General features: G+C 59.9%; 1 protein-coding gene across 8 annotated transcripts in view; it reads left to right on the top strand.

Annotated features, from left to right (window-relative positions):
• The window catches only part of RAP1GAP2 (RAP1 GTPase activating protein 2), a 75,381-nt gene that overhangs the window by 5,164 nt on the left and 48,568 nt on the right, over window positions 1–21,649 (top strand). For 2 of the 8 annotated variants that reach the window (XM_075771800.1, XM_075771799.1), the window contains exon 3: window positions 15,200–15,235. In XM_075771800.1, the coding sequence (XP_075627915.1) occupies window positions 15,200–15,235 (36 nt within the window). Of the gene's footprint in view, window positions 1–9,297; window positions 9,600–10,289; window positions 10,310–10,701; window positions 10,944–11,179; window positions 11,384–15,199; window positions 15,236–17,654; window positions 17,758–21,649 lie in introns of those variants that run through there. The other 6 variants (XM_075771805.1, XM_075771804.1, XM_075771798.1 and 3 more) reach the window with 6 other exon arrangements.

The raw sequence follows: 21,649 nt of genomic DNA, 5'->3' as shown, positions 1-21,649 counted from the left end.
CGGGAAGGCTGTCGGCAGCTGGGCCCAGCTGGCCGCCGCCGGGGGAACAGCGCGGTGTCTGTGGCTGTTTGCAACGCAGAGCAAACCCGCGTGTAAGAGACCACGACGGTTTTGAAGAGTTGCGTGGCTGTCGGTCACCTCGTGCGAGTGCTGGCCTGGCCAAGCCGTGCGTGCCGCCGGCGTGCTCCGGCAGGGAGTGGGCAGCGTGGAGGCAGACGGCCGGGGAGCAGCGTGGGGCGCAGTGGGCTGCCGGGCTGAAATCACCTACTTCCATGTTCAGTGCTGTTAAACTGATTTCAGGGCTGCCAAGAGAAGGGAATCGCATTGGTTTCACTGACTCTCTTTAGGAACCAGTGGGACCAAAGCGATGCAGCCTGCGACAACCAGGCTGAGCTCCGCAGTTCGGGCTCGTCCTTTGGGCTCTGCCAGGTGACAGCAGTGTGGGGCTGGGTTAGATGCCCTGAGAGCTGGAAAGAATGGGCCTGAAATTTTGGCTTTCCTTTCAGTGTGTCCACATTTTTGCCCTGGAAGCTTTGTCTGGTCCGCTCTGTGTCTGTCTTTAATTCAGCTGCTAGACATGCAGGGGCTCACATGAAACACTAACGTCTGCTTTCCAAGCTGAATCCAAAGGGGGTTGCTCCATTTTCTGGTTATTTTTTCACCAAAGAGCCCTTTCACTCTAAAAGCCCCAGGCAGGTTTAATGGGCAAGATCCTCAGCTTTCGCTGGTGGGTACCGCTCCAGCGATGCTACAGAATTCCCCCCGGCAAATAAACGTTGCCCAGGAGCCCAGTGCATCTCGAGCCTCCTATTCTTTCCTTCCCCCCCAGGACCCAGTCCCAATTGCCAGCTCGCGGGTACCCTTCACCTGAGCAGCGCTTGTTCCTCTCCCTCTGCGTGGGTGAAGCGTACGGTCGGCCGTGGGGCAGAGCGGGCAGGGCTGCAGGCAGGGCAGAGCGGGCAGGGCAGAGCGGGCAGTGCAGAGCAGGCAGTGCTGCGGGCAGTGCTGCCGGGCAGGGCTGCAGGCAGGGCAGAGCGGGCAGAGTGGGCAGGGCAGAGCGGGCAGAGCGGGCAGGGCAGAGCGGGCAGGGCTGCAGGCAGGGCAGAGTGGGCAGAGCGGGCAGGGCTGCAGGCAGGGCAGAGCGGGCAGGGCAGAGCGGGCAGGGCAGAGCAGGCAGGGCTGCGGGCAGGGCTGCGGGCAGGGCTGCGGGAGGTCCCCCCCGCCCCGGCCCCCCCTGCCCCCCATGGGCTGTGCCGGTACGTCGGCAGCCGCCCGGGGCGCGCGGGGGCCCGCGGGTGCGCAGGGGCGGGCGCGCGCTGCCTGCAGGCCGGGGGAGCGGTAGCTGCGGGCTGGGGGAGCGCGGTGCTCCGCGCTGCTCCGCGCTGCTCCGCGCTGCTCCGCGCCCCGGCTCGCGGCCGCTGTGGGTGTGCGCGGAGGACGGCGAGGAGATCCCGGTAAGGGGCTGCGCAGCCTTGCTGGAGCCGAGCTGCGGGCGCGGCGTGCAGCGGTCTGGAGGCAGCGTGCGGGGACCGGACCGCGGCCAGCCCGGTAAGCCTTTAACACGAGGGACTGGCGTCCGGATTTGCCCTCGGTTTTACCCTGGATGGGCTTCTCTGAATGCAAATGTAAGGCAGAGCCGGCAGAGCTCTTGCTGAAATGCTTTACAATTCTCAGCCGCTCTGTTTGCGTTTGAATATGCGACGGCTCCTTCAGGCACGTAGGCTCGGTCTGTCGGGGGCTTGGGGACCGGGAACGCGGGATCCGTGTGCCGCTGCGGTGGTTGCCGACGCTTATGTCAAATACTGAAAATTCAAGGAGGCGACTTCAAAAGCTCTTTCCAGTGCTCTGCTCCGATGTCTTTTGGGGGTTTGTGGCCGTTGGTGCTTGCCCCGAGCAGCTCTCCGGCAGGGCTGCGAGGGGTTACGGTCCGGCCTTCGCACGGCACCTCCTTTGCTGAGGAGCCCCAGGTTTTTTGCATTTGACAGAAACAGGGCACGGGAGGACATTGTTCTGAGCCTCTCCGTGCACCCAGCGCCCTGTTTGCGGGGTAACCCTCCTCCCCTCTCTCTTTGAGCAAAATCACAGCTTATCTCTGCCAGAGAAGCAGCGTAATGTCTGCTCGCAAGGCAGAGGCAGAGCCTTTCTTTTTATCCTGCTCGTCTCTGCGGGCAGAGCACCGGTGTAACCCTGTGTGCGAGCTCAGCGGAGCTGATAAGGGCTGCGTGAGCATGTTGTCTGCATCCCTGGTGTTTACAGGACGTGAGATGGATCCTGTCAGGTACTGCCTTATTGCCTCATCTTCTGCGTACTCCAGGCTCCGCTGTTTTATTTAAGACCGCTTGTTGTTTTAGTAGCACAAGGGACATAATGTCTGTCCACACGGCACGATTTATTGAGGGTTGGAAACGTGCCAAGGAGTCTAAATTCAGATTCAACAAGAAGCGTGATTCCAGCCAGCAGGCTCGCTCGCTGCACGCACCAGGTTTAACAGAAATTTTGTTCTCCCTCTGCTGCTGCTTCATCCCGAAGGGCAGCTCACGATAACCATAGCAGCAAAACTGCCTCTTTTCTTTGCTGATGTTTGTTTTATCATCCTTCCCTCCTCTTCATCTCTACACGTATTGGTATGGTAGTGGGGTCCGGGGGCTGCTCAGGGGGTCCCTCTGCTGCTCTTGCCTGTTCTGTACCTGAAGTCAGATGCTCTGGTTGTCATCAGCAGCTGCTGTGGAAACAGGAACAGGACTTCAGCAGCAACAGTAGGAGAGACGTTTTTTCCAGGAGCTAAAAACAGCTCATTCTCCCCAGACCTCTTTCCAATTTCGTGGGGGTAGATGGATCCCTGCTTAGAGTTAACATCTGCCTCCAAGTTGGATGCCAAACCAGAAAGAGCTGTTTCTTGACTCTGATTTGAGTCCAGCCCAGCTCCTGCAAAAAGCACCCAAAATGGTGGAAAAATACAGGTGATACTGGCAAGATGTAGCCGGGTTTTGAAAAGCTCGAGTCCAAATCCTGTGTGTCTTGTTCGCAGGATTCAGATGGAAGCGTCTACAAGTTTGGCCTTGAATCTGAGCCCTGCCTAAATCTAATCCTGCGCCAGCGCATCTTGGCTTCAGGCAGTTGCCGCTTGGCCATATGCTGTGGAGGGCCGGGGAGCAGGGCAGCGTGCGGGCTGTGCGGAGAGGCGCCCGTGAGGGCACACGCTGGTTCCCCGAGACCAGCTCCCTGCTGCTGCAGGCACCGTCTTGTGTAACGTCTTCATAAACGTGCGGAGTGTCAGTTAGGGTTTTTCCCTTTGCCTGTGTTACCTCTATCCCGGAGACCGTTCGTATTAGAGATGAGGAACCTCCTAATTTCCAGCCAAAGCGTGCTCAGGTCTATCTCATACCCGTGCTCTCCTCCCACCCCCACGTTTTGCCAGCCCTGGTTTTTAGTTTAAGCAGTTCTTTTTCTGTCTTGCCACAGTTTCTTCATAGGCTGCAGTCGCATCCCTTCCCCGTGTTTGCCACGTGATCTGGGCCAAATGCTCTCCGGTTCCGTGTCAGCTCAGCTCTCTGGTCCATCTGCGCCAGCGCCAGCCTGTCCCCCACCCGCGGGAGCCACCGGCCCTCGGGGCGGAGTGCAGCCGGCTCCCTCCCCAGCTCTGGAGGTGACTGGACACGTAGGTGAAAACCAGCAGGAACGGGGTTGTGTCGTTTTTTGTGCTAACACAGCCCCCCTCCACCAGCCCCTGCAGTGCCGCGCAGACAGGCGATGAGCTCCGCTCCTCCAAGCAGCAGTAGCAGAGGACCAGGGGACCGCGGTGTGGGATGCACAGTGGATGTGCAGGTAGCCATGGTGACGCTGCCCAGGGACCTGGCACTGGGCATGGCCAGCTGCCTGCCTGCTCCCCTGCCTGCCTGCCTGCCTGCCTGCCTGCAGCAGGGCTGCCCTGGGCAAGGGAGGGGGCAGTGGTGCTGGCCCTGCCTGCGGCCGGGCTCTCTGGAGCATCCCGAGCAAGGCACGCTGCTTGTGTATCGCAGCACACACAGAGAAACCTCCGTCCCGGATCCTTGGGGGAGACACGGCGTGTGCGTGTGCGTGTGGACACGGGTGTCTGCTGCGCGTCTGAAGCATCCTCTCTCGTGCTGAACTTGCACGGGAAGGGACATGGGTGTAAGAGGTGGGGAAAACAGACACACAGAAAATCTGTGTGCTTGAACAGGCTCTTCCTAAAGAGAGAGCCTGCCTAGGGAATTTCATCCCCTAGCTAGCAAGGTGGAGCTCTAAAATGGGTGGACATGAGAAAACATGCAACTCTGTGCATTAAATTCATAGTGGACTGAGAAGAATTTAATGAGCCTGGAAGTCTGTGTGTTGACTTTCTGTTCATAGCACTGCGATCAGACAAGCTGCATGTCGCTCTGCAGTAAAGAGCTGGGCGTGTGATGCTGGGAGAAACCAGTTGGTGAGGAGTGTCAGGCTGGGTGCCCAGAAGGCGTGTGTGTGTCCAAAACACGAATGCTGGGGACATTCTTGGTGCTGCCGGGTGCTCAGCCCTCAGCAAACGCAGTTACCCCCCAGGGAGGCCCAAAGGCAGCAGCTGGGGACCCGGAGGGTTGTATCTGGCTCCCCCGATGCTGTGAGCAGAGTGAGCTTTGGAGGGATGGAGAGTTGCTCGCTCCAGGTTTGCTCCTGAACGTGCAGCCTGGACCGGGCTTTCCTCGCCTCCTCTCTGCACTGCCTGGAAGCAACGAGATCAATACTGCAAAGAAAAGACAAATTAGCATCAATGGACTTCAGCCCTAGGAACAGTTAAACACATTGATTTCTGCTGGTGTTATTGTCCTGAGCCAACCCAAGCTTTGCAGAGTTTGGCTTTGTCTTCCTCCACAGTGGTCCCGCAGAAGCGTTTGCATTCCTGCCACCCCGCCAGGCTGAGCACAGCCTTTGCTGGCTCGTCCCAGAGCTTTGCTCCCACTCGATGCCAACATTTACTGGGACGTGCGCGATGGGGTCTCGGGCATGGCCCAACTTCGCTGATCAGAGCTTGCCTGTTTCTGCCGCCTCGTTTAGGGAATGGATCCGGCTGCCCTGGCGTCTGGCTGCAGCTTTACTGGGAGCAGCGGCACTACCCGGTTCCCGCTGCCCGAAGGCGTTTGGGTATCTCGGTACGCTGATGTGGGGATGGCTCCGGAGATGCGCAGGGAGGAACCACCCCTCTCCCCAGCGATGGCTGGTGGCTTTATCCTGCCAGGGTGCTGGGTTCCCCAGGTCCAAAGCATGCGGGACAGGAGCCCCCCCTGCGCTGGGCTCAGTCGGTTGCTACAACCAGCAGCCAGCGGGTTCCTCCACCTCTCCCGGAGACCCTGGAGCCTGCCCCGGGGCCTCACGGGGCACAAGGCTGCCATGCCGGCCGTGCTGTGGCAGCGGCTTCGGCTCACGCCAACCTCTCCCTTTCACGGCGTGCAAAGAGCTGGCCGGGGAGCGCGAGAGCTGCTCGCAGGGATGGAGAAGAGCTGGGGGTGCTCCAGGCTGGATGCGGCCCCGTGCGGCTGAGTCATCCGACCTTTCCGTCTCCCTGACGTCCCCCGTGCAGCCCGGGGCGGCCGCACGAGAGCTCAGTACAAACCTGAGAGCTGTGGCTGAGCTGGGGCTGCTCTGCTCCGGCTCCTCTGTGCCGTGGTCCTCAAGGCGTAGCCAGGCTCTCCCCGGACCGCCGGGAATGCTCGTGGTGCAGCGCCTGGCTGGGGGCGCTGGGCTGGGGGCGCGTACCCCTCGGTCACCGCTGTCTGAGAAGTGACGTGTCGCAGGTCAAGCGGTGGCTTCCTCTGAGATCGGGTTTTTAGCCATTTTCATAGAACTGAGCAGGAGGGATCAGGTCCCTTTGGGTGCAGGGACGAGTCCATGAACCGTTAGCAGCGGCAAATGGTCTCACGAACGCGGAAGAGGAGCTGGAGCGTGGTGTGCAGCGTGCGCTGCGCGTAACCGTGGTCTCTGGAAGGAGGAGACCCTTGGGCCTTGCCCAGCACTGAATCTGTGCTGCGGGTGGAAAATGAGCTCCCTGGAGCCCTGGCCCCAGCGTTCACCCTCGCCGTTGCCACGTCCCTGATGTCCCCGGGTGGGCTCTGCAGACCCTGGTGGGGGCGGGAGCCAGCCCACCTCTCCCCAGCTCCCCGCTGCCCCTCGCCCCCACCTTGCCGACGATGCTGAGCAGGGCGTGCGGGAGGGGCTGAGCACAGCACCGGGCTTTCCGTGGGCTGGGCTGTGTGGCATCTAACCCCAGAGAGGGGACCGCAGCCACATGCCCGGCTGGCACCCGTGGGCGCTGGGGGTCCCATGGAAACCCTGGTGCTTGCAGGAACCAGGGCTGTTAGCCGCAGCGTCGCTGCGGCCGCTGGCTCCTTCCGGGGACGAAGTGGATGCGTACTTGTGCTGGGGAGGCTCACGGCCCGCAGAGCATTGCCTGTCCTGCCCTGCCGGAGCCCAGACCAGCAAGCCTTGTCATCTGCCTGACAAAACCTCAGTGCCCAGGGCGGAGGCACGGCCTGCCCTTCTCCCCAGGCACGTTCGGTTCACTTTTTCTCCCTGTTCTCCTCAGGTTAGGAGTACCTGGAGCAGGACTGCCTTTCTTAAGGGGGCTGCTAATAATTTACATGCTGAACTTTCTCTCTTTTTCTGGCCAGCTGAGCATTTTGCTGGGAATTGGCTATTCATTTCTGCATGCATGTGTTTGCAATTCTTACTCCGTCTTGCAGACTGTTCAGTTAAAGCTCAGATGTATTGAGCCCTGCCTAATGAGTTTAACGAGCAGGTTGTAGATAAGCAGGCTGTGCGGCTCAGCTCCCCAGGCACTGCTGTCCATCCCTCAAGAACAAAGCAGCAGATCGGGCTGTTGGAAGGAGGTGGTGGAGGAGTCCCTGCGGTGAGCAGCCCCAAGACTGATGGAGGTATGGTGTGGTCTCTGGAAGCTCTGCTCGGCTTTGCTGTCCTTCGGCTGAAGCTCACCTCTTGGGTGACAAACAGCGTTCCCCCTCCCCAGCGCGGTGGCCGGGGCTGCGGAAGCCCCGGGGCAGCCGGTTGGAGCTGCAGAACTGTTGGCTGTTGAGCAGTAAATCACCACCTTGGAGAGCAAGCTGGCTTTTGTGGGGAGCTGCTGTTTAAGGCAATGAGTTTCTCACTTCATTTCACTTCAGCAGCACCATAAAGGGGAGAAAATACTGTTAAAAATATTCCATGCACTGAGTCAGAATTAATTCGGACACTGTTTTCCTTTGCTTTGTACATTGAGGCTGATGATATGCACAGCATGTTCTTCCTGCCAGGACAAAATCTAATATTTCTGGGTGCCCACAACCTTCCTTAGAATCATAATAGAAAGATGAATACCCTCAGTGCGCTGCATGCAATATTAAAGCACTAATGATGCAATCAGTCTCTCTTAGCCCCAGTAACAAAGGAAAGAATTACTCTGCCTTTCCTGGGCATAATTCCGCTCTGCGGTGTGGGCTCCGACTGCCACGGAGACAGCCGGCTACCCGTGCAACCCCCTCCCCTGCCGTGCCTGCTGCTTGTCCCTGGGCAGGGGTAGCGCCGTCCGTGCCGAAGGCTTGCTCAGGGTCAGCCCCGCACTGCCGCCCGCGCCAGAGCCCCCCACGAGCGTTTCACCTTGCTATTTCTGCCCAAATTGCTGGGCTACCGCAGGCACCCGGCGCAGCCCCCGTGGACTGGAGCAGCCGGTGCCATCTGCGCTGGCTCCACCGCGAAGGGTCCTGCGCTGCAGGGAGCCGGGGGCTGAGCCGCGTGGCCGTGCCCGCGGGCTGGTGGCCTGGCCGAGCCATCCTGCCACGGCTGGCGTGTCTGCAGGAGGCTGGGCTGGCAGCTTCGGCCACTCGGAGGAAGGTGCCTTTGGACCCTCCTTTCTCCTGCGCCGTCGGTTCGTGCGTTTGCCGGCGCTGTGTTGCACGGACCCTTGAACGCCCCGGGTTCGGTGGCCTCGCTGGCAGCCGCAGATGCAATGTGGCGGCAGTTTGAGTCCCCCGTGAGGTGACAGGAGAGCGGAGCCGGCGCTGTGCAGGATTAGCCCGTGTTTCCTTTTGTAAACAGAATCGCAGCCCAGCAGTTTGTGCTCGTTAAGCTTTAATGCCGTGCGGTTGTCAGAACGCTGCTATCGGCGCAGCCTCGCGCTCCCTCCCCTTCCTCGCTCTTTCGTTGTGCCTGGTTGGGGGGTGCGATGGAGCCCACCCAAACGCCGCTCCCCCCGCGAGCTGCTCTGGGGGCTCCGGGACCGGGGTTGCACTCTGGGGAGCTGCGAGTGCCTGGAGCTCCAGGAGAGTTGGGGTTTACGAACTGGGTTGTTAACAGCGCGGCTCGCTGCCCCCGCTGTGCAGCACCCCCTCCCCGGCGTTACGCTGCGCTGGGGCTGCTCGCCGGGGAGGTCGGGGCGACGGATGCTCCCGGTTCGGGCAGAGGCCCCTGGGAAATGTTAATTTTGTCTGGTGCAGATGGTACCAAGGAGGCATCCTCCCCCAGGCCTTTGTTTCTTCATTTTGGCTGATCGGTTATGACTTGGCTGTGCCTGCTCCAAAGGGAGGAGGGTTTCCTTCCCTTTTGTTTTTGAGCCCAACTGTTAAAGGGGAGTCTGGCCCTGCCTTGCCGAGCGTCTCCCCATCGCTGTTTCCATGTTGCCTCCGACAGCTCGAAGCCAGCGAGTTCACATAAGGACTGAAGTGGCGGAACAAGATGCAGTAATTGGTGCTTACGGCGCTGCAGGAGTAAACGTTTAAATGAAGAGCTGGCTGTTTTCCTGAGACTCTCCAAGTTGTTTCTGGTGCGATGCTAGCTATAGATTGATGCTTCCCGTGGCTGCTGTCTCTACCTGCCGCTGCACCTCTGTGTGCAGGGCTGCGCCGGAGCTGCAGCAGCTGGGTGTTGTTCTGAGGCATTGCAGAGCTCGGCCATGCGGGGAAGCTCCCTGCTTTTATTTTCAGGCATGTAAATCGTGAGCAGCTCGGTAGAGCTGGGCAGAAATCAACTGGTACGAGTGTGAGAAAGGCGTGACCTGGGGGAAGATGAAGGGAAAAGATAGCGTCACAGTGCTATTGATGCAGAGCTTTAACACGGAGCGTGCAGGTCAGAAACAAATGTGCTCTGAGCAAATGTCTGCTCCGGATATTTCATGGTACCTGAATTATGGCCTTCAAGCCTGCAGCATGTTTGGGATTTTATTTTTTTTCTCTTAAATAATGTCCTTAAGAGCTCTAAAATGCAAAGGATTTCCAGCATTTCATCCCTTTAAGGAAAGATGGCTGTGGGCAGAAAAGTAGGAGTTGAAATAGCTGGATTTCAATCCAAGCTCTTTCCCTGGAGTTGAGTGATTTCTCTCTCCAACGCCCTATCTCCCCCCTCCTCCTTTCACACATCAGACAGAATCCAAATGTCTCTCAATGTAAAGCTTCTGGATGCTTGGATGGGCATCTGACTCCTGCAAGTGCCAAGCGCTGTGCTACGAGCTGCCTCGAGTCCCCCGGGAGCCGCGTGAGCCAGGCGCTGCCCGGCCGCGCCGAGTCGAGGGGGTGTTGTCTGTGTGCGCCGGGCGACGGTTCAGATCACCGGAGTAGGAGGTGAGTGGCCGAACCCGTGGGACCTTGGCGGCCGGAGGCTTTCTGCCGGTCTTTGAACTGCCCGGACTTTGGGAAGCGAGCGTTGGGCTCCCGTATCTCGTGAGCACGGTCGGTGACGCGCGGCCGAGCAGCTGGTCCCCTCCTGGCTGCCGTGTGAGGTGAGGCTCCAGCGGCACCCACACCAGGTCCCGCGGCGCCAGGGCAGCGCAGCCCCCCCAGCCGAGGGGTGCCCGGGCTTCCCACCCTTCCTCCTGACTTTGACCCGCGGAGGGTGAGCCCTTCTTGCAGCCCGCGCCTGACTGGGTGCAGACGGGCGCTGGTGGCCGCTCTGGGGGGGCGGAGGGTGTGAGGGCACCGTGCCCAGCCGCTGGCACCCGGCTCACCTCCCCACCAGCTCTGCGGTGCCCTGCCATGCCCGAAGGCTGGTGCGGGGAACACTGGCCTGTTTTCGTGGGACTTTGTGATGGATGGAAGCTAATACCCAGCTAGAGGTCAGCATTTCCATTTAAATGGGATTTCTGAAGCCTGGCTGTTAAAGGACGGTGGGGTTTTTGGTGGCGGCCAGGCTGCAGCCGTGCACTTCAGCATTACGGAGCCGCTGAGGAAGCAGAGGGGAGAAAACCGGCGTGCCGCAGCTGCGCAGGGGCCGGGTGGGAGACGCCTCGCCAGGCTCTGGGGCGGCAGGGGGGCTGTTTGCCGTGAGAGATGAGGTGATGGGAGTTTTGCTTATTGAGGTTTAATGCTTTTAGTGGGACGTCCCCTGACACGCGGTGGAGCGGGGAGCCAGCCTGGTGCAGTGAATGCAGCCCTGCCATTTTGGGGGTAGCCAGGGGAAAGCCACGCTGGGAGGGACGCCCCCGCGTTGTCACCAGTGACCCTCTGCACCGGGCCCGGGCGCTGGCCAGGCTGGCAGGTGGGGTGGGGGCAGCCCCACGGCACGATGCTCCTGGGTGATGCTGTGCCCGTGGCGCGGCCTCGATACCCATGTTGCCGGCGCGGCGCTGCCCTTGGCCCCTGCCATTAGGAGAAATACGATATTTGCAGCGTGAGATTGCGAAAAGCCTGAGGCCACAAAAAAAAAAAAGAGGAAATGACTTTTCTTCTGGTGTTTGTATGTGTGCGCGCGTGTGCATGCGCTTCTGTGCTCGGGGCAGCTGACCGGGAGGCGCTGGGGTCCCCATGCCCCGGCACAGCGCCGTGCACACCGGCAGGAAGTGCCCACCGTGGCTGTCCGTGCCGCCGGCCCCATCGCCGCTTCCCCCCCATGGCCAGAGCGCCCTGGCAGCACCGAGCCGCCACCATGTTCCAGAGAAAGCGCAGCGTCTCCTTCGGCGGCTACGGCTGGTGGGTGCCTTTCCTTTCTACCCCCCCTTTGCTGCTGGGAGCGCGGTGCCGCACGAGGAGCTTTTCTTCCCTCTGCGGCTTCCAAGGAGGAAGCACCGTGGTGCCGCGGCACGGTGCCCTTGCGACAGAGCCCTTCGTGCTGCCACGCACCAGCGGGAGCGGGTGGAAGTTGGGAAGGACCTTCTTCCTCCCACGCCTGCGGGGAAGCGCAGCTCCAGCGGGCGGGTGCTGCTGTGCCCCGGCAAAGCCCCTCGTGAGCCCTGTGGGTGCCAAGCGGCGAGGGAACCTCCCGGGCTTGCAGGGGGCTCCCGTGAGCGTGTCACCTGCAAGAGCATCCCATGGCTCTCCCCCGACTCCTTTTCCTCGCTGCTGAGGACCCGCTGCTCCTCCACCCGGGCAGCGATGCTCACGGCCGCCTTCGGCACCTGGCGGTGCACGCGGTGAGGTCCCACCTGGTCCACGGCAGGTTCCCGCGGCTGTCGGTGCCTCCCCAAGCCGTCCCTGCGCCATCTGCCCTCGGCGGAGCACCACGGCTCTGGGTTCGGTGGGACTGTTTGCTTCTCGTGTCCCTGCCCTCCCAGATGTGTTGGTCTGTAGGGAAAGAGTTTAAGAAAATGGCGCGGCTCTCCCTCTGCCCTTCCTCCGGTTTCTCTCTCTCTAAGGTGTGTTGTGGCCATTCCCAGTCCGTGCAGCGGGGTGGCGATCGGGCTGCGGGAACTGATGGCCGAACTGGCAATTCTGGAATGATTTTGGCTGTTTGGCGCTGGGGCAGAGGGTCGCTCTGCCTTCCCCTCCCCGTGCCCTGGTGTCTGTAGGGGCCGGACAGCCGGGACCCCGGGGGCTTTGGGAGGAGCGCTTGTGCCGGGGGCTTGGAGCTGCCTGGAACCTGCTGGGGGAAGTGCTGAGCGAGCGGGTTGTGGGAGGGCGGCGGACCTTTGGGGAGCTTCAGCAGAGCCTCCTGGGCTTAGAAGCACATGCCTTACTGAAGCCAAGCGTTTTGTCTCAGCTGGATTTTTTTTTTTCTTTACATAAAAATGGGAAGGAAGCGCTCTGATAAACTTCTGTACAAAGAAGTTTTGTGAAACGTGAGCTTATTTTGTGGCAGAGAGAAATCACAGCTCTTGGGCAGCTTTGCCCCGCAGCCGCCATTGGGAGCGGTGGCTCGGGGGTCCCGACCGTGCCGGGTGCATCCCGGGAGCTGCCACTGTTAACAGTTTCCCGCTGCGGTAGAGGGGAGCCGTGACCCCCCTTTGCAGGGCTGTTTGGGACCGTCTGGACTTCACTCAGTTATTTTCTTTCTGCACTTTGGTAGTTGCAGGGGAAAGACAACCACGAGCCGGAGAGTCGTGCCGGAAAAGTGTGGTCTGCTGGCTGTTTGTCGGAGGCTGTGCCCGTCGCAGTCCGGGCTGGGGGAAGCGGGGTCGCAGGCTTTCCTTAAGATATCACCATCAGTGCCTGCACAGTGAGAAAGAAAGATCGGGGGGAATGGGGGGACCCCCGTTCTCCGTGCTCTGCGAGGGGGGCTCCCCGGGGGTCCCTGGGGAGGACACCCCTCACAGTCCTGCATCGCCCAGAGCATGCCCTGCGCAGCTGGGAAAACGCTTCCCCGGGCGTTTATGGGAAAGGAAGGGACCTGCCACAACCCCGTACCTGCATCTGCATCTTCTCACAGCCGCACGGGCCCGCGGTCAACACACCCTTCCTGTGGCGACCGTGCGTGGGGTGACCGGGCACACCCAGCCACCACTTTCGGTAGCTGCAGTCGCTATTTCCAGCCCTCTGCCGAAGTGTGAATTGGCTTTTTGTTCTGTCTACCGGCTGCATCTGGTGCCAGCGCGGTCCTGGGAGGAGCGTGCCTGTCCTGGGGCAGCAGGCGCGATGCAAAGCCGTTGGTGTGCGCGGTCCGAAATGCGAACACGCGTCGGCAAAGCTGTTATTTCAGGGCCCGGAGCCGTGGTTGCAACCAGCTGAAGTGACTCTGAAGAGCTTTGGCTCTTCTTTCCTGGTGGGGTGTAGGCTATCCCAGGTCCCCGCTGATTTGTCCCCACTTACAAAGGAGGGGAGACTGGGGACATTTAGGGCAAGATCTGAGACAGTTGGGTCTTGGGGTGTCTCATCCCTCCCCTAAACAGCAATACTCCCCTGACTCTCCAAGACTTAACACCCTCGCCTTCTCGCTGCGGAAAATAAGCTCTTTGCACAAGCAGCGAGGGCCTGTACCGGGATTAGTGCTGAGAAGACTGAGCAGGGAGGAGGCTTGCCTGCACCCCCTTCCCGCTCCCCCAGTGACCGATTCGGGTCCCAGCCTGCTCCTCGCCGGCACAACGGTAACACCGATCGCTCCGCAGAGCTCTGCCGTCGCCAGCTGCCGTCAGAGGGCTGGGCGCAGCCGGGGTGCGGGGAGGCTCTTGCCCTCAGACACCCCTTTGCTGTGCTGCCGCACTCGGGGAGCCCCAGGGCTGTGGCGGGGTGCGCAGGGAGGAGCCCGGACCGGTGCATGGCGTGTTTTGCTTCACCCGACTGTGGGAACGAGCGCAGGGCAGGGCTGATAAAGCAGCTCTCATAACTCTCATATTGCAGCTGCGGTTTCCCTAGCAGAGGGTTTTCTTTCTTGTGTGTTTCTTTTTTCCCCCTTTTTTTTTCCTCTCTAAGAGGCAACATAACAGCAACTGATTTTTCTTCCTGTGGTTCTGGATGGAGCTGCTGGGTGCAGGTCCCACAGGAGCCGTGCCAGCCGCCCGCTGTGCCCGTGGCTCGTTTGCATCTGCCACCCAGTTTGGGAACAGCGATTTACACCAGCGTGCTTCAATGTTCAACTTGATTTAGTGATCCACGAGGTCTGTGGACGGGCTCGTTACGTATCGAGTGACAATAGCGGGTGCCCTGGGTTTGCTTTTAGGAGCACCAGCGTGCCGGCTCTCCGGGAGCGGAGCGCGGGAGCTGATGCGGGGGGCAGTGCCCGGAACAAAGCCCCCGTGGCCTTGGGGATCTGCAAGCGCGGTGTCGCTCTGAGCAAGGGAAGGACCCAGGGCAGGTCACGGTGCGTGCGGGCAGGAGGCGCTGGGGCTGAGCTGGGCTGTGCCCCTGCCCACGGGGAGCGGGGACGCCGCACGCGGGGCTCCGGCTGCGTCTGCCGCGGTGCCCGCCTGGCTCAGCCTGTGGCACGGTGCGCCGGGGATCCGGCCCGCTGCGTCACCCGTGGGTGCAGCCTCCCTGTGACAGAGGAGTTGGGCCTGGGAGCAGAGGGAGGTAAAGCTGCAAGTGAGGGGAAGCTGCATTTCTGCAGCCTTGCGGTGTCCGCTGTGATCGTGGGGTAAAACGAGTGAGGTTTGGGGGTGGTTTGGTGGTTTGGTTTTTTCTTGTTTTGTTTCTCGAGATGTGGAATTAATTTTATGTGGCAGATAACAGAGCATTTGCAATGACTGCCAAAAGACATCATTTTGCGTTTTGAGTCATTACTATGATTTGCGTTAATTAATATTAATACGACTTTAACCACAATGATTCTGTGGAGACAGGCGCTTATTAATGGTGCCAAATAACTAAGCGAAGCGGCTGGGGCTCCAGGTCCCACACGAGCCAGCCGGGGCTGGCAGCGACAGGGCTGCTCTGCGTTCCCTCCGGCCAGGGCTCTCGGTGCGGGTGCTCGGGGGGGTCGGGGGGTACGCACAAGGGTGCTCGGGGGAGTCGGGGGGTATGCACAAGGGTGCTCGGGGGGGTCGGGGGGTACGCACAAGGGTGCTCGGGGGGGTTCGGAGGGTGTGCACAAGGGTGCTCGGGGGGGTCGGGGGGTACGCACAAGGGTGTGTCAGCAGCTGGTGCCTGGGTGGGGATGGTGCAGCCCTGCGGGGACGAGCCCGAGCTCAGGCAGCGAGGGGGCCACCAGCCAGTCATGAAAATCCTGGTGGGATTTTCCTGGTGGGAACAGTGCTTTGGGGACAGCTTGGACGTGGGTAATGTCCTCCTCTGCCTGGTTCACCTCTGGCGTTTCGGATGAGGAGGGAACAATTCTCCACTGGAAATAACTGGGGGGATTTTGTTTTACTTGCCACCAGGCTTCACTTGGGGTTAATTCTGGTTGATTTTGTTTTCTGGTGAAGTCTGCCTGTGGTGATCATTGTGTCAGCCAGACCGATGGCACCTCCAAAGGAGATGCTGGGGCCGGGTTTGCCGGCAGCCCCCGGTACCCAAGTTGGGAGGAGGGACAGCCCCCCCGCCTGTGCCCGCAGTAACGTGCTCCTCTGCTCTCTCCCCAGGATCGACAAGACGATGCTCGCCAGCCTGAAGATCAAGTGAGTACAGTACTCTTCTCTCGCGTAAAGTGATTTCCCTGTGAGATGCTTTGTGCGTGGAGGGCACTTTCTCGTTAGCCGGGCCGTCTTCCCGGTTCCAGCTCCGTGCCGTGGCAGACCAGCCACATCGCCCTACTCCTCCAGGGAGCTTTGTGCACGTCCCACAGCTCGTTTTCCTGTGAAGTCCGAGGTGATTCATGTCCTGAGTGATTATCTTAAACGCAGTGACACAATGGCTGTGTGATCAGTGGGTTAAGGCACGGACGATGCAATTCGTGGGGCACCAGCTCTGCCTGGGAGGGATGGGAAATCGGCAGGACAAGTCACCACTGAGCTTCTGGCTGTAAATTCAGTGAAGCCTGTTTTTTTGGGGGGCTTTTTTCCTTTGTTTTTGAATCTTGCAGTCTGGAAAGGGGTGGGTGTCAGTGGGTGCCTGTGCTCCCGTGCAGCTGGGGGGGGCTCTGGGCATTGCTCTGAAAGGGGTGAAGATGCTCTTGGGGCCCAGGAGGGTCTGTGAGCCGGTGGTCTTGCTTGGCGGGTCCATCTCGGGTTTGCCACGGACTTGCTGAAAGCTGGTGAGCGGGCTGCGTGGCTCCTGGCGAAGCGGCTGCTGGGCCAGATCCTGCTCTGTAATGGAGCGAGGCGTGCTCCGTTGGAAGATGCCATCAGCTGGATGGGGAAGAGCAAGCGAGAAAGGGCTGGAACGGTGGTGCCGATGCTCTGTGTTCTCCCGGCACTCGCGGCCGTCTGGGACCTGCCTCCTGCTCCCAACGGGCCTTGTCCTCCCAGCTGTGCGACTGGGGGGGACCGATCCCTTCCCTCCCGCCACGGCGCATCCTCCCCGCTCCCCGGTTCCAGATAAGCTCCGCGAGTCGGGGTTTTTCCGTTGCAAGCACACGTGCGGCTCCGGCACTGTCAGTGTAACCGTCTCCTAATACAGAAATATTCTGGCCAAGCCTCCCTTGAGCTCAGGGTAATGTGTATGGGTAACGGCTCATGCGGTTTCCCTCTATAATCATTACTTGTGCAAATTACTCATTAATGGAAAAGTATACAGAAAGCCTTGGGGGAACCTGCTGCCTGAATGAGCCTGCAAATGCCCATTGTAAATAGCACAACAGAAACGCTGGTGCTACGCGCATTGCTCGGGTTTTTGCTGAACTAATGAGAAGTTTAAATCAATGTTTACCACTTTGGGGAATGGAGGGAAATCTCAGTAGAATTTCCTTTTCCCGTGGAGCTGAGAAAGATTTAACTGCTCCTTACACGCTGCTGTACGTTGTGCCCTGATTTTTTTCCAGGGCTTGTGCAGCAATTCTGCTGCAGAAATACCATTTAACCTTCTTTCCCGGCCATGCCAGGGAATTAGTGCCGTGCTCAGAGCGCTGTGCCGATGCCGTGGGGCACACTGCCGCGCTCCTGCTCGCGCGGGGGTGAGGGTCACATTTCCCTCTCCCTCCCTCCCGCCCCAGCCGGAGAAGCGGGTTTGCTCAGGGCGTTCGCTGAGGATCCACTCCACACTATTTGCAGCTAATGCTTTCCACAGCCTCATAACACTTCTGGTTTGTGGACAGATTGCTTCGTTAAATGCTTCTGTAATTGGGGCCCAGCCAGAGCCACATTAGATATTTGTAAAAGCTTTTAGAATTTACAAAAAAAAGTTTTTTTTTTTTAATGCCCTCTTATTATTGCTGCAGCCTTCTGGCTAAGATACCAGGCACAGGCAATTTTCTTTGACTGTGTAACTTGTTAACAAAAAGACAAGCTGCTTTCTGCAAGCCAAGGAGCACTTCACGAAGCCTTGTGCATGCTGCAAACATCAATATTGACGTGCAGAATCCTGGCGGGGAGGAATAACGCGTGGTGGTGGATGCAGCCCCGAGCTTCCGGCTGCAGAGGGGGTCCCAGCATGGCTGGGGGGCTGCAGGAGCCCCCGCCTGAGCCGTCCCCTCGCTCCCCGGGGTGAGGGCTGTTCGATGAGCCCCTCCGTCCCAGGGGAGCGTGGCGAGGGGGAGCGGGGGGCTGTGCGTCCCAGCGGGCTCTCAGGGGCGAGGGCGATGGCCGGATCCTGCGCAGAGCCGGTATTTGGTGGAACAGAAACGGTGCTGCAGCAGGAGGGCGTGAGCACGAAGCGGGGCTGCGGGATGCTCCCCTGCCTGCTGCTCCTGTCATTCGTAACAAACTCGCGCACGCAGGTGGCACCAGCGCATCAAAGCGCTTTTCCCTCTGTCTGTCTCTCCTTCGTCTTTTTTAATTTGGGTTTCATTAGTTCCTATGGCAACCGCGAATATGTCTGAGGGACTCGGAACCGGAGAGGATGAGTAGATGTTGCAGAGGGGGAGTGTCGACGAGAGGTGACGGATGGAGAGCCCTGGCACCGCTGTCAGGGGCTCTGCTGGCCTCGTTCGGTGACGGGCAGCGCTCGGGCAGGGAAGGCTCTGCAGAGGACCGAGCATCCCCGGGCGGCTGCTGCTGAACAGCCACGTTCGCTGCTCGGCCTCCGAAATGCCCAGGAGGCTCTGGTGAGTTTGGGTCTGGCTCTGGGGGCTGTGCCCGTGCCCTCTCGGGGCAGAAGAGCCTGAAAGCGTCGGCTCTCCAGCTTGTGCGCCCGGTCCCACCGCTTTGGGTTTAAAGGTGCGGCTGGCAGCAGGCTGTCCCTGGCTCTCAGAACCGCTGTTCTGGGGCAGGCGAGAGCTGAGTTTCTGGCTGCCACGGGGAGCCGTGGGCTGCTCCGGAGAGCTCGGGCACGCTCCCACCTTGTGTGGCTGGGGGCTGCTCTTGGGAAGCCTTGCAAAGCGCCCGGAGGCAGCGTATGGGCGACGGAGAGGCTGGGAGAGGGCTTGGAAAAGCTCTGCTTGCTGGTTTTGGGGGGTGCGCGTCTCCGGGGGGGCTGCAGGAGCTGGTGCTGCCGGGCTCAGGTGCTGGGAGAGGGACCGGGGCTGCCAGCAGCTGCTGGGACGCGGCCAGCCCCAGGGCGCTGCGGGATGGAGAGCGAGGCGCTTCTGCACCTGGACGGGATTTGACATGTGCAGACCCAGGGCTTTGGCGCAGACCGAGTCCATCGCAATCCATGGTTTTCTGTTAAGTCTTTTTTATTCCTTACCCGCTTCATGGGAAAGCGCTGGGGGCAGCTGAACCCCCCAGCCTGGCAAAAGGCGCATCGTGTTCGGAAGCAGCCCTCCCAGCCTTGGCTTGGTGCTGGTGTTTTCCTCTGCCACCTGAAGTCTCTGCAGAAAGCCAGCAGCGTCTCTGCGCTCACGGGTGCTCTTGCGGTGCCCTCGCTGCTCCTTGGGGCACGGCTTCGTGCAGGGCTTGTAAAACGTGGTGCAGTTTGAGGTCGGGTCGGACTGCCAGGGAAGGGGAGAGCTGAGCCAGGCGGCAGCTAAACCCACTTCCCGAGCGGGGAGGTCGCCCTGAAGGAGAACATCACCCTATCCAAGGACGTGTGCACGTCAGAAATCAGCCCCAGCAGATGAGCTGGCCTAGTGAGCTTGTTTGCTTCTCACAACCGCCCCGCGCTGCTCCCAGGCAGCACAGCAAGGGCGGGGGTCCCCGGGGGCCAGGCAGGGACCCCCGAGCCCCCTCTGCTTGGGAAATCCTTGTACTGGGGGTGCTGGAAGTGGGAAAGTGCGATGGGGACGGACCCGTGGGGACCTTCCTCTGGTGGGGACGGACCCGTGGGGACCTTCCTCCTCCGTCCAGCTGGACTTCTCGGGAATGAGGTGTCCGGGTGATGTCCCACGTGGGAGGTTAGTCAGCCCTTTGCCTGCTGATGGCTCCTCAGCCCTCTGTGCTCTGGTTGTTTTCTGTTTCGTATCACCAGTAGGATGTACTGAGAAACCACAGAGTATTTTTTAAAAAAAAAAAAAAGTGCCAATAAAAAAGTACCTCCTTTGAGGAAAGAGTCACCTCTTGCTTTAGCCTTATAAAGCAAAAATAGTAATGAAATAATCATGTCTCTGTGGAACAGAGGAGCCTTGTACACCGAATACTGCGAGTCAGTGTGTGTACAGCTAAAATTCACAGGAAAGAGCACGTGATGCTCATCTGATGATGGGAACAGTGATGGAAGATAAAGGTGGGAAGAGAAGAGATGAAAGGTTTACCTGACCTTCCTAAAACGAGTTGTGTCCAGGCTTGAGGCTCTTTAATATTTGATGGGCCAGAGCTGAGCTAATGGGAAGATGTGGGAATGATTTAGCTTCTTGGCGGTAGCTGCGCTCACTGTTGCAGTAATCTTGGAGGTTTGTGCTTAGGTCCTGTGAGGACAAGGTCTGGAGAGCAGATTGTGTCTAAGTAAATTCCTTTGACTTTATTACCACCTTTTAAAGTGGGTAATTGCATGCAAATGTGTATTCTGCAATTATACTATGGCCGTAGTGGTATATGCCTTACACCGCAAAGAAAACATTACCAAAACTACCGCAGAGCAGCCGTCTGCAGGAGCAGGGGAGGCGGGCAGGCTGCCTGTTTCGTTTGGTTTGTAACTCCTCACCTGCGGGGCTGCCCGGTGAAACCTCCCGCAGCGACCCGCTCCCGGCCCCGGCGTGCCGGGGGAAGCAGTTATCGCGGCTCTGGTGCAGAAATGCAGGAGAAGAACTGACTGCACGGGACTCGGCGCAAACTTTAAAATCAGTTCAAATCAGTGCTGGGGCTGGAGGGGCGGAACGAGGTATGGGCTGGTCCAGGCTCCCAGCCCAGCGCTGGGCAGAGTCTCTATGGGGGTCCAGGGGTCTGTGCCCGGATGAGCGTTAATTGGGCACCCAGCTGAGGCGAAGGTTGTTTAATATGCATCGCCCCACCAGCTTGGACGCTCTTCTCGTCCTGGAGTGACGCCTCTCCCTTTCTGACATTGCCGTTGTCAGTTATATTAAGTTTTATTGATGTGCATGTGGCTTATCTAATCACAACAAATTCTTCTGAGCTTTTCCTAAGCAATCTTTCTAATCTCACCCTGATGTTTTGTAAAGTTTTGCTGGAAACTTAAACCGTCTGTGATGGGTCACGAACCATCCGTCCCCTGGCAGGTGTCGGGTGGGTTACCGCAGAGCTTCTCCTGTGTGCGTGCGACAGCGCGGGGCGAGGAGGCAGAGTGCACCCTGAAATGGTGCAGTCCCTTCAGAATGATGATGTAAACCCGGGTGACCTCGTTTGATGCTTCCCCAGAAAAGCCGCTGCTCTGCCTCCTCTCCCGGGAGATTCCTGTTGCACCGTGGGCGTGCGGGGCGGTGGCAGCTTGGAGGCCCATGGCCGGACACGGCACCCCAGGCAAGATGAGCCCCTGTGTCGGCAGCAGGTCTCGTGCCCGGGTCCCTGCTGGGACAAAGCTCCTCGCGAGTGCCAGGGAGGCTGCAGGCGAGCGGCCAGGGATGGTGACAGGTCCCTGTTGCTGCCGCCATCCCCGCTTGCCGTCTGCTGCCTCAGAGCCGCCTCCTGCGCGTTTGGGCCAGCCCAAATTCGGGGGAGTCGAGGGCTGCACGGATAAAAGTCAGCACTGTCCCCATGCAGACCCGAGGTGACAGCTCTGCCTGGCGGGGGGGGAGGCGAAGCACCTGCCCCCCCCCCCCGCTCCTGGTGAGGACCGATGGCGAGTGGCTGGAGCTGCCCTGGGCTTCGGCTGTGCCGGACCCAGACTGGAGTTATCCACCGATTCGGTGATGGGTTTTTGGGGGGGAGGGTGTCTGGAGGGATTTTTTGTTGTTTTTTTAAAAAAAGCAGAGTGCTCCACTCTGAGCAGATTCAGGCTTGTATCCAGGACCAGGCGGTACGATTTGATCCTCCTCGTCTGGGAGGAGGAGATGGGCATGTGCGGAACGTTTCCAAGTCCTCCTCCATGCACGGTGCAGACGCAAAGGTGCGGGACCTTTCGCGGGTGGTTCCCGCAGGAGCTCGGCGGAGGCTCCTGCCCGTACCCCGGTCCCCGCCACCGCTGCTTCCCTGGCCGAAGCCTCTTCCCAGGCTGCCGGCAGTCGGCACGCGAGCGCTTGGCTGCTGCTGCTCGTGAGCCGATAAAAGCTCAGGGAGCCCGGGCAGGGGGGGTCCTGCTGCTGCGTGGCCCTACGGGGGGGCTCTGCTCCCTTCCAGGGGGTTTCTGGCTATTAGCGACCCAGCTGCCGCAAGCCCTGTCCCCCCAGCTCGCGCCGCAGCGTGGGCTGCAGCGAATCTTCAGCTAGCTCTCGCTGCTGCTGCTTTATTTGCTTTTTATGCAAAGAAATTAGTCAGTCAGCTGTGTTTTTGTTGCCAGTTCAGGGTTCGGCAGCCCCTGGATGAGCAGCTCAGCACCGTGCCATCGCTCATCGCAGGTCCCGGTGCCCGGGCGGGTGGCCGCAGGGCGGCTCGCGGAGCCCTGGCCGTCGCCTCAGGAAGGGCCCGTCCCAGCCCCGGCCACTTCTGTGAAATCTGGGCTTTGCCCTC

The sequence above is a fragment of the Balearica regulorum genome, chromosome 19, assembly GCF_011004875.1.
Source record: "Balearica regulorum gibbericeps isolate bBalReg1 chromosome 19, bBalReg1.pri, whole genome shotgun sequence".
In the NCBI taxonomy this organism is placed as follows: domain Eukaryota; kingdom Metazoa; phylum Chordata; class Aves; order Gruiformes; family Gruidae; genus Balearica; species Balearica regulorum.
This window is presented reverse-complemented; position numbering and strand designations above follow the sequence as displayed.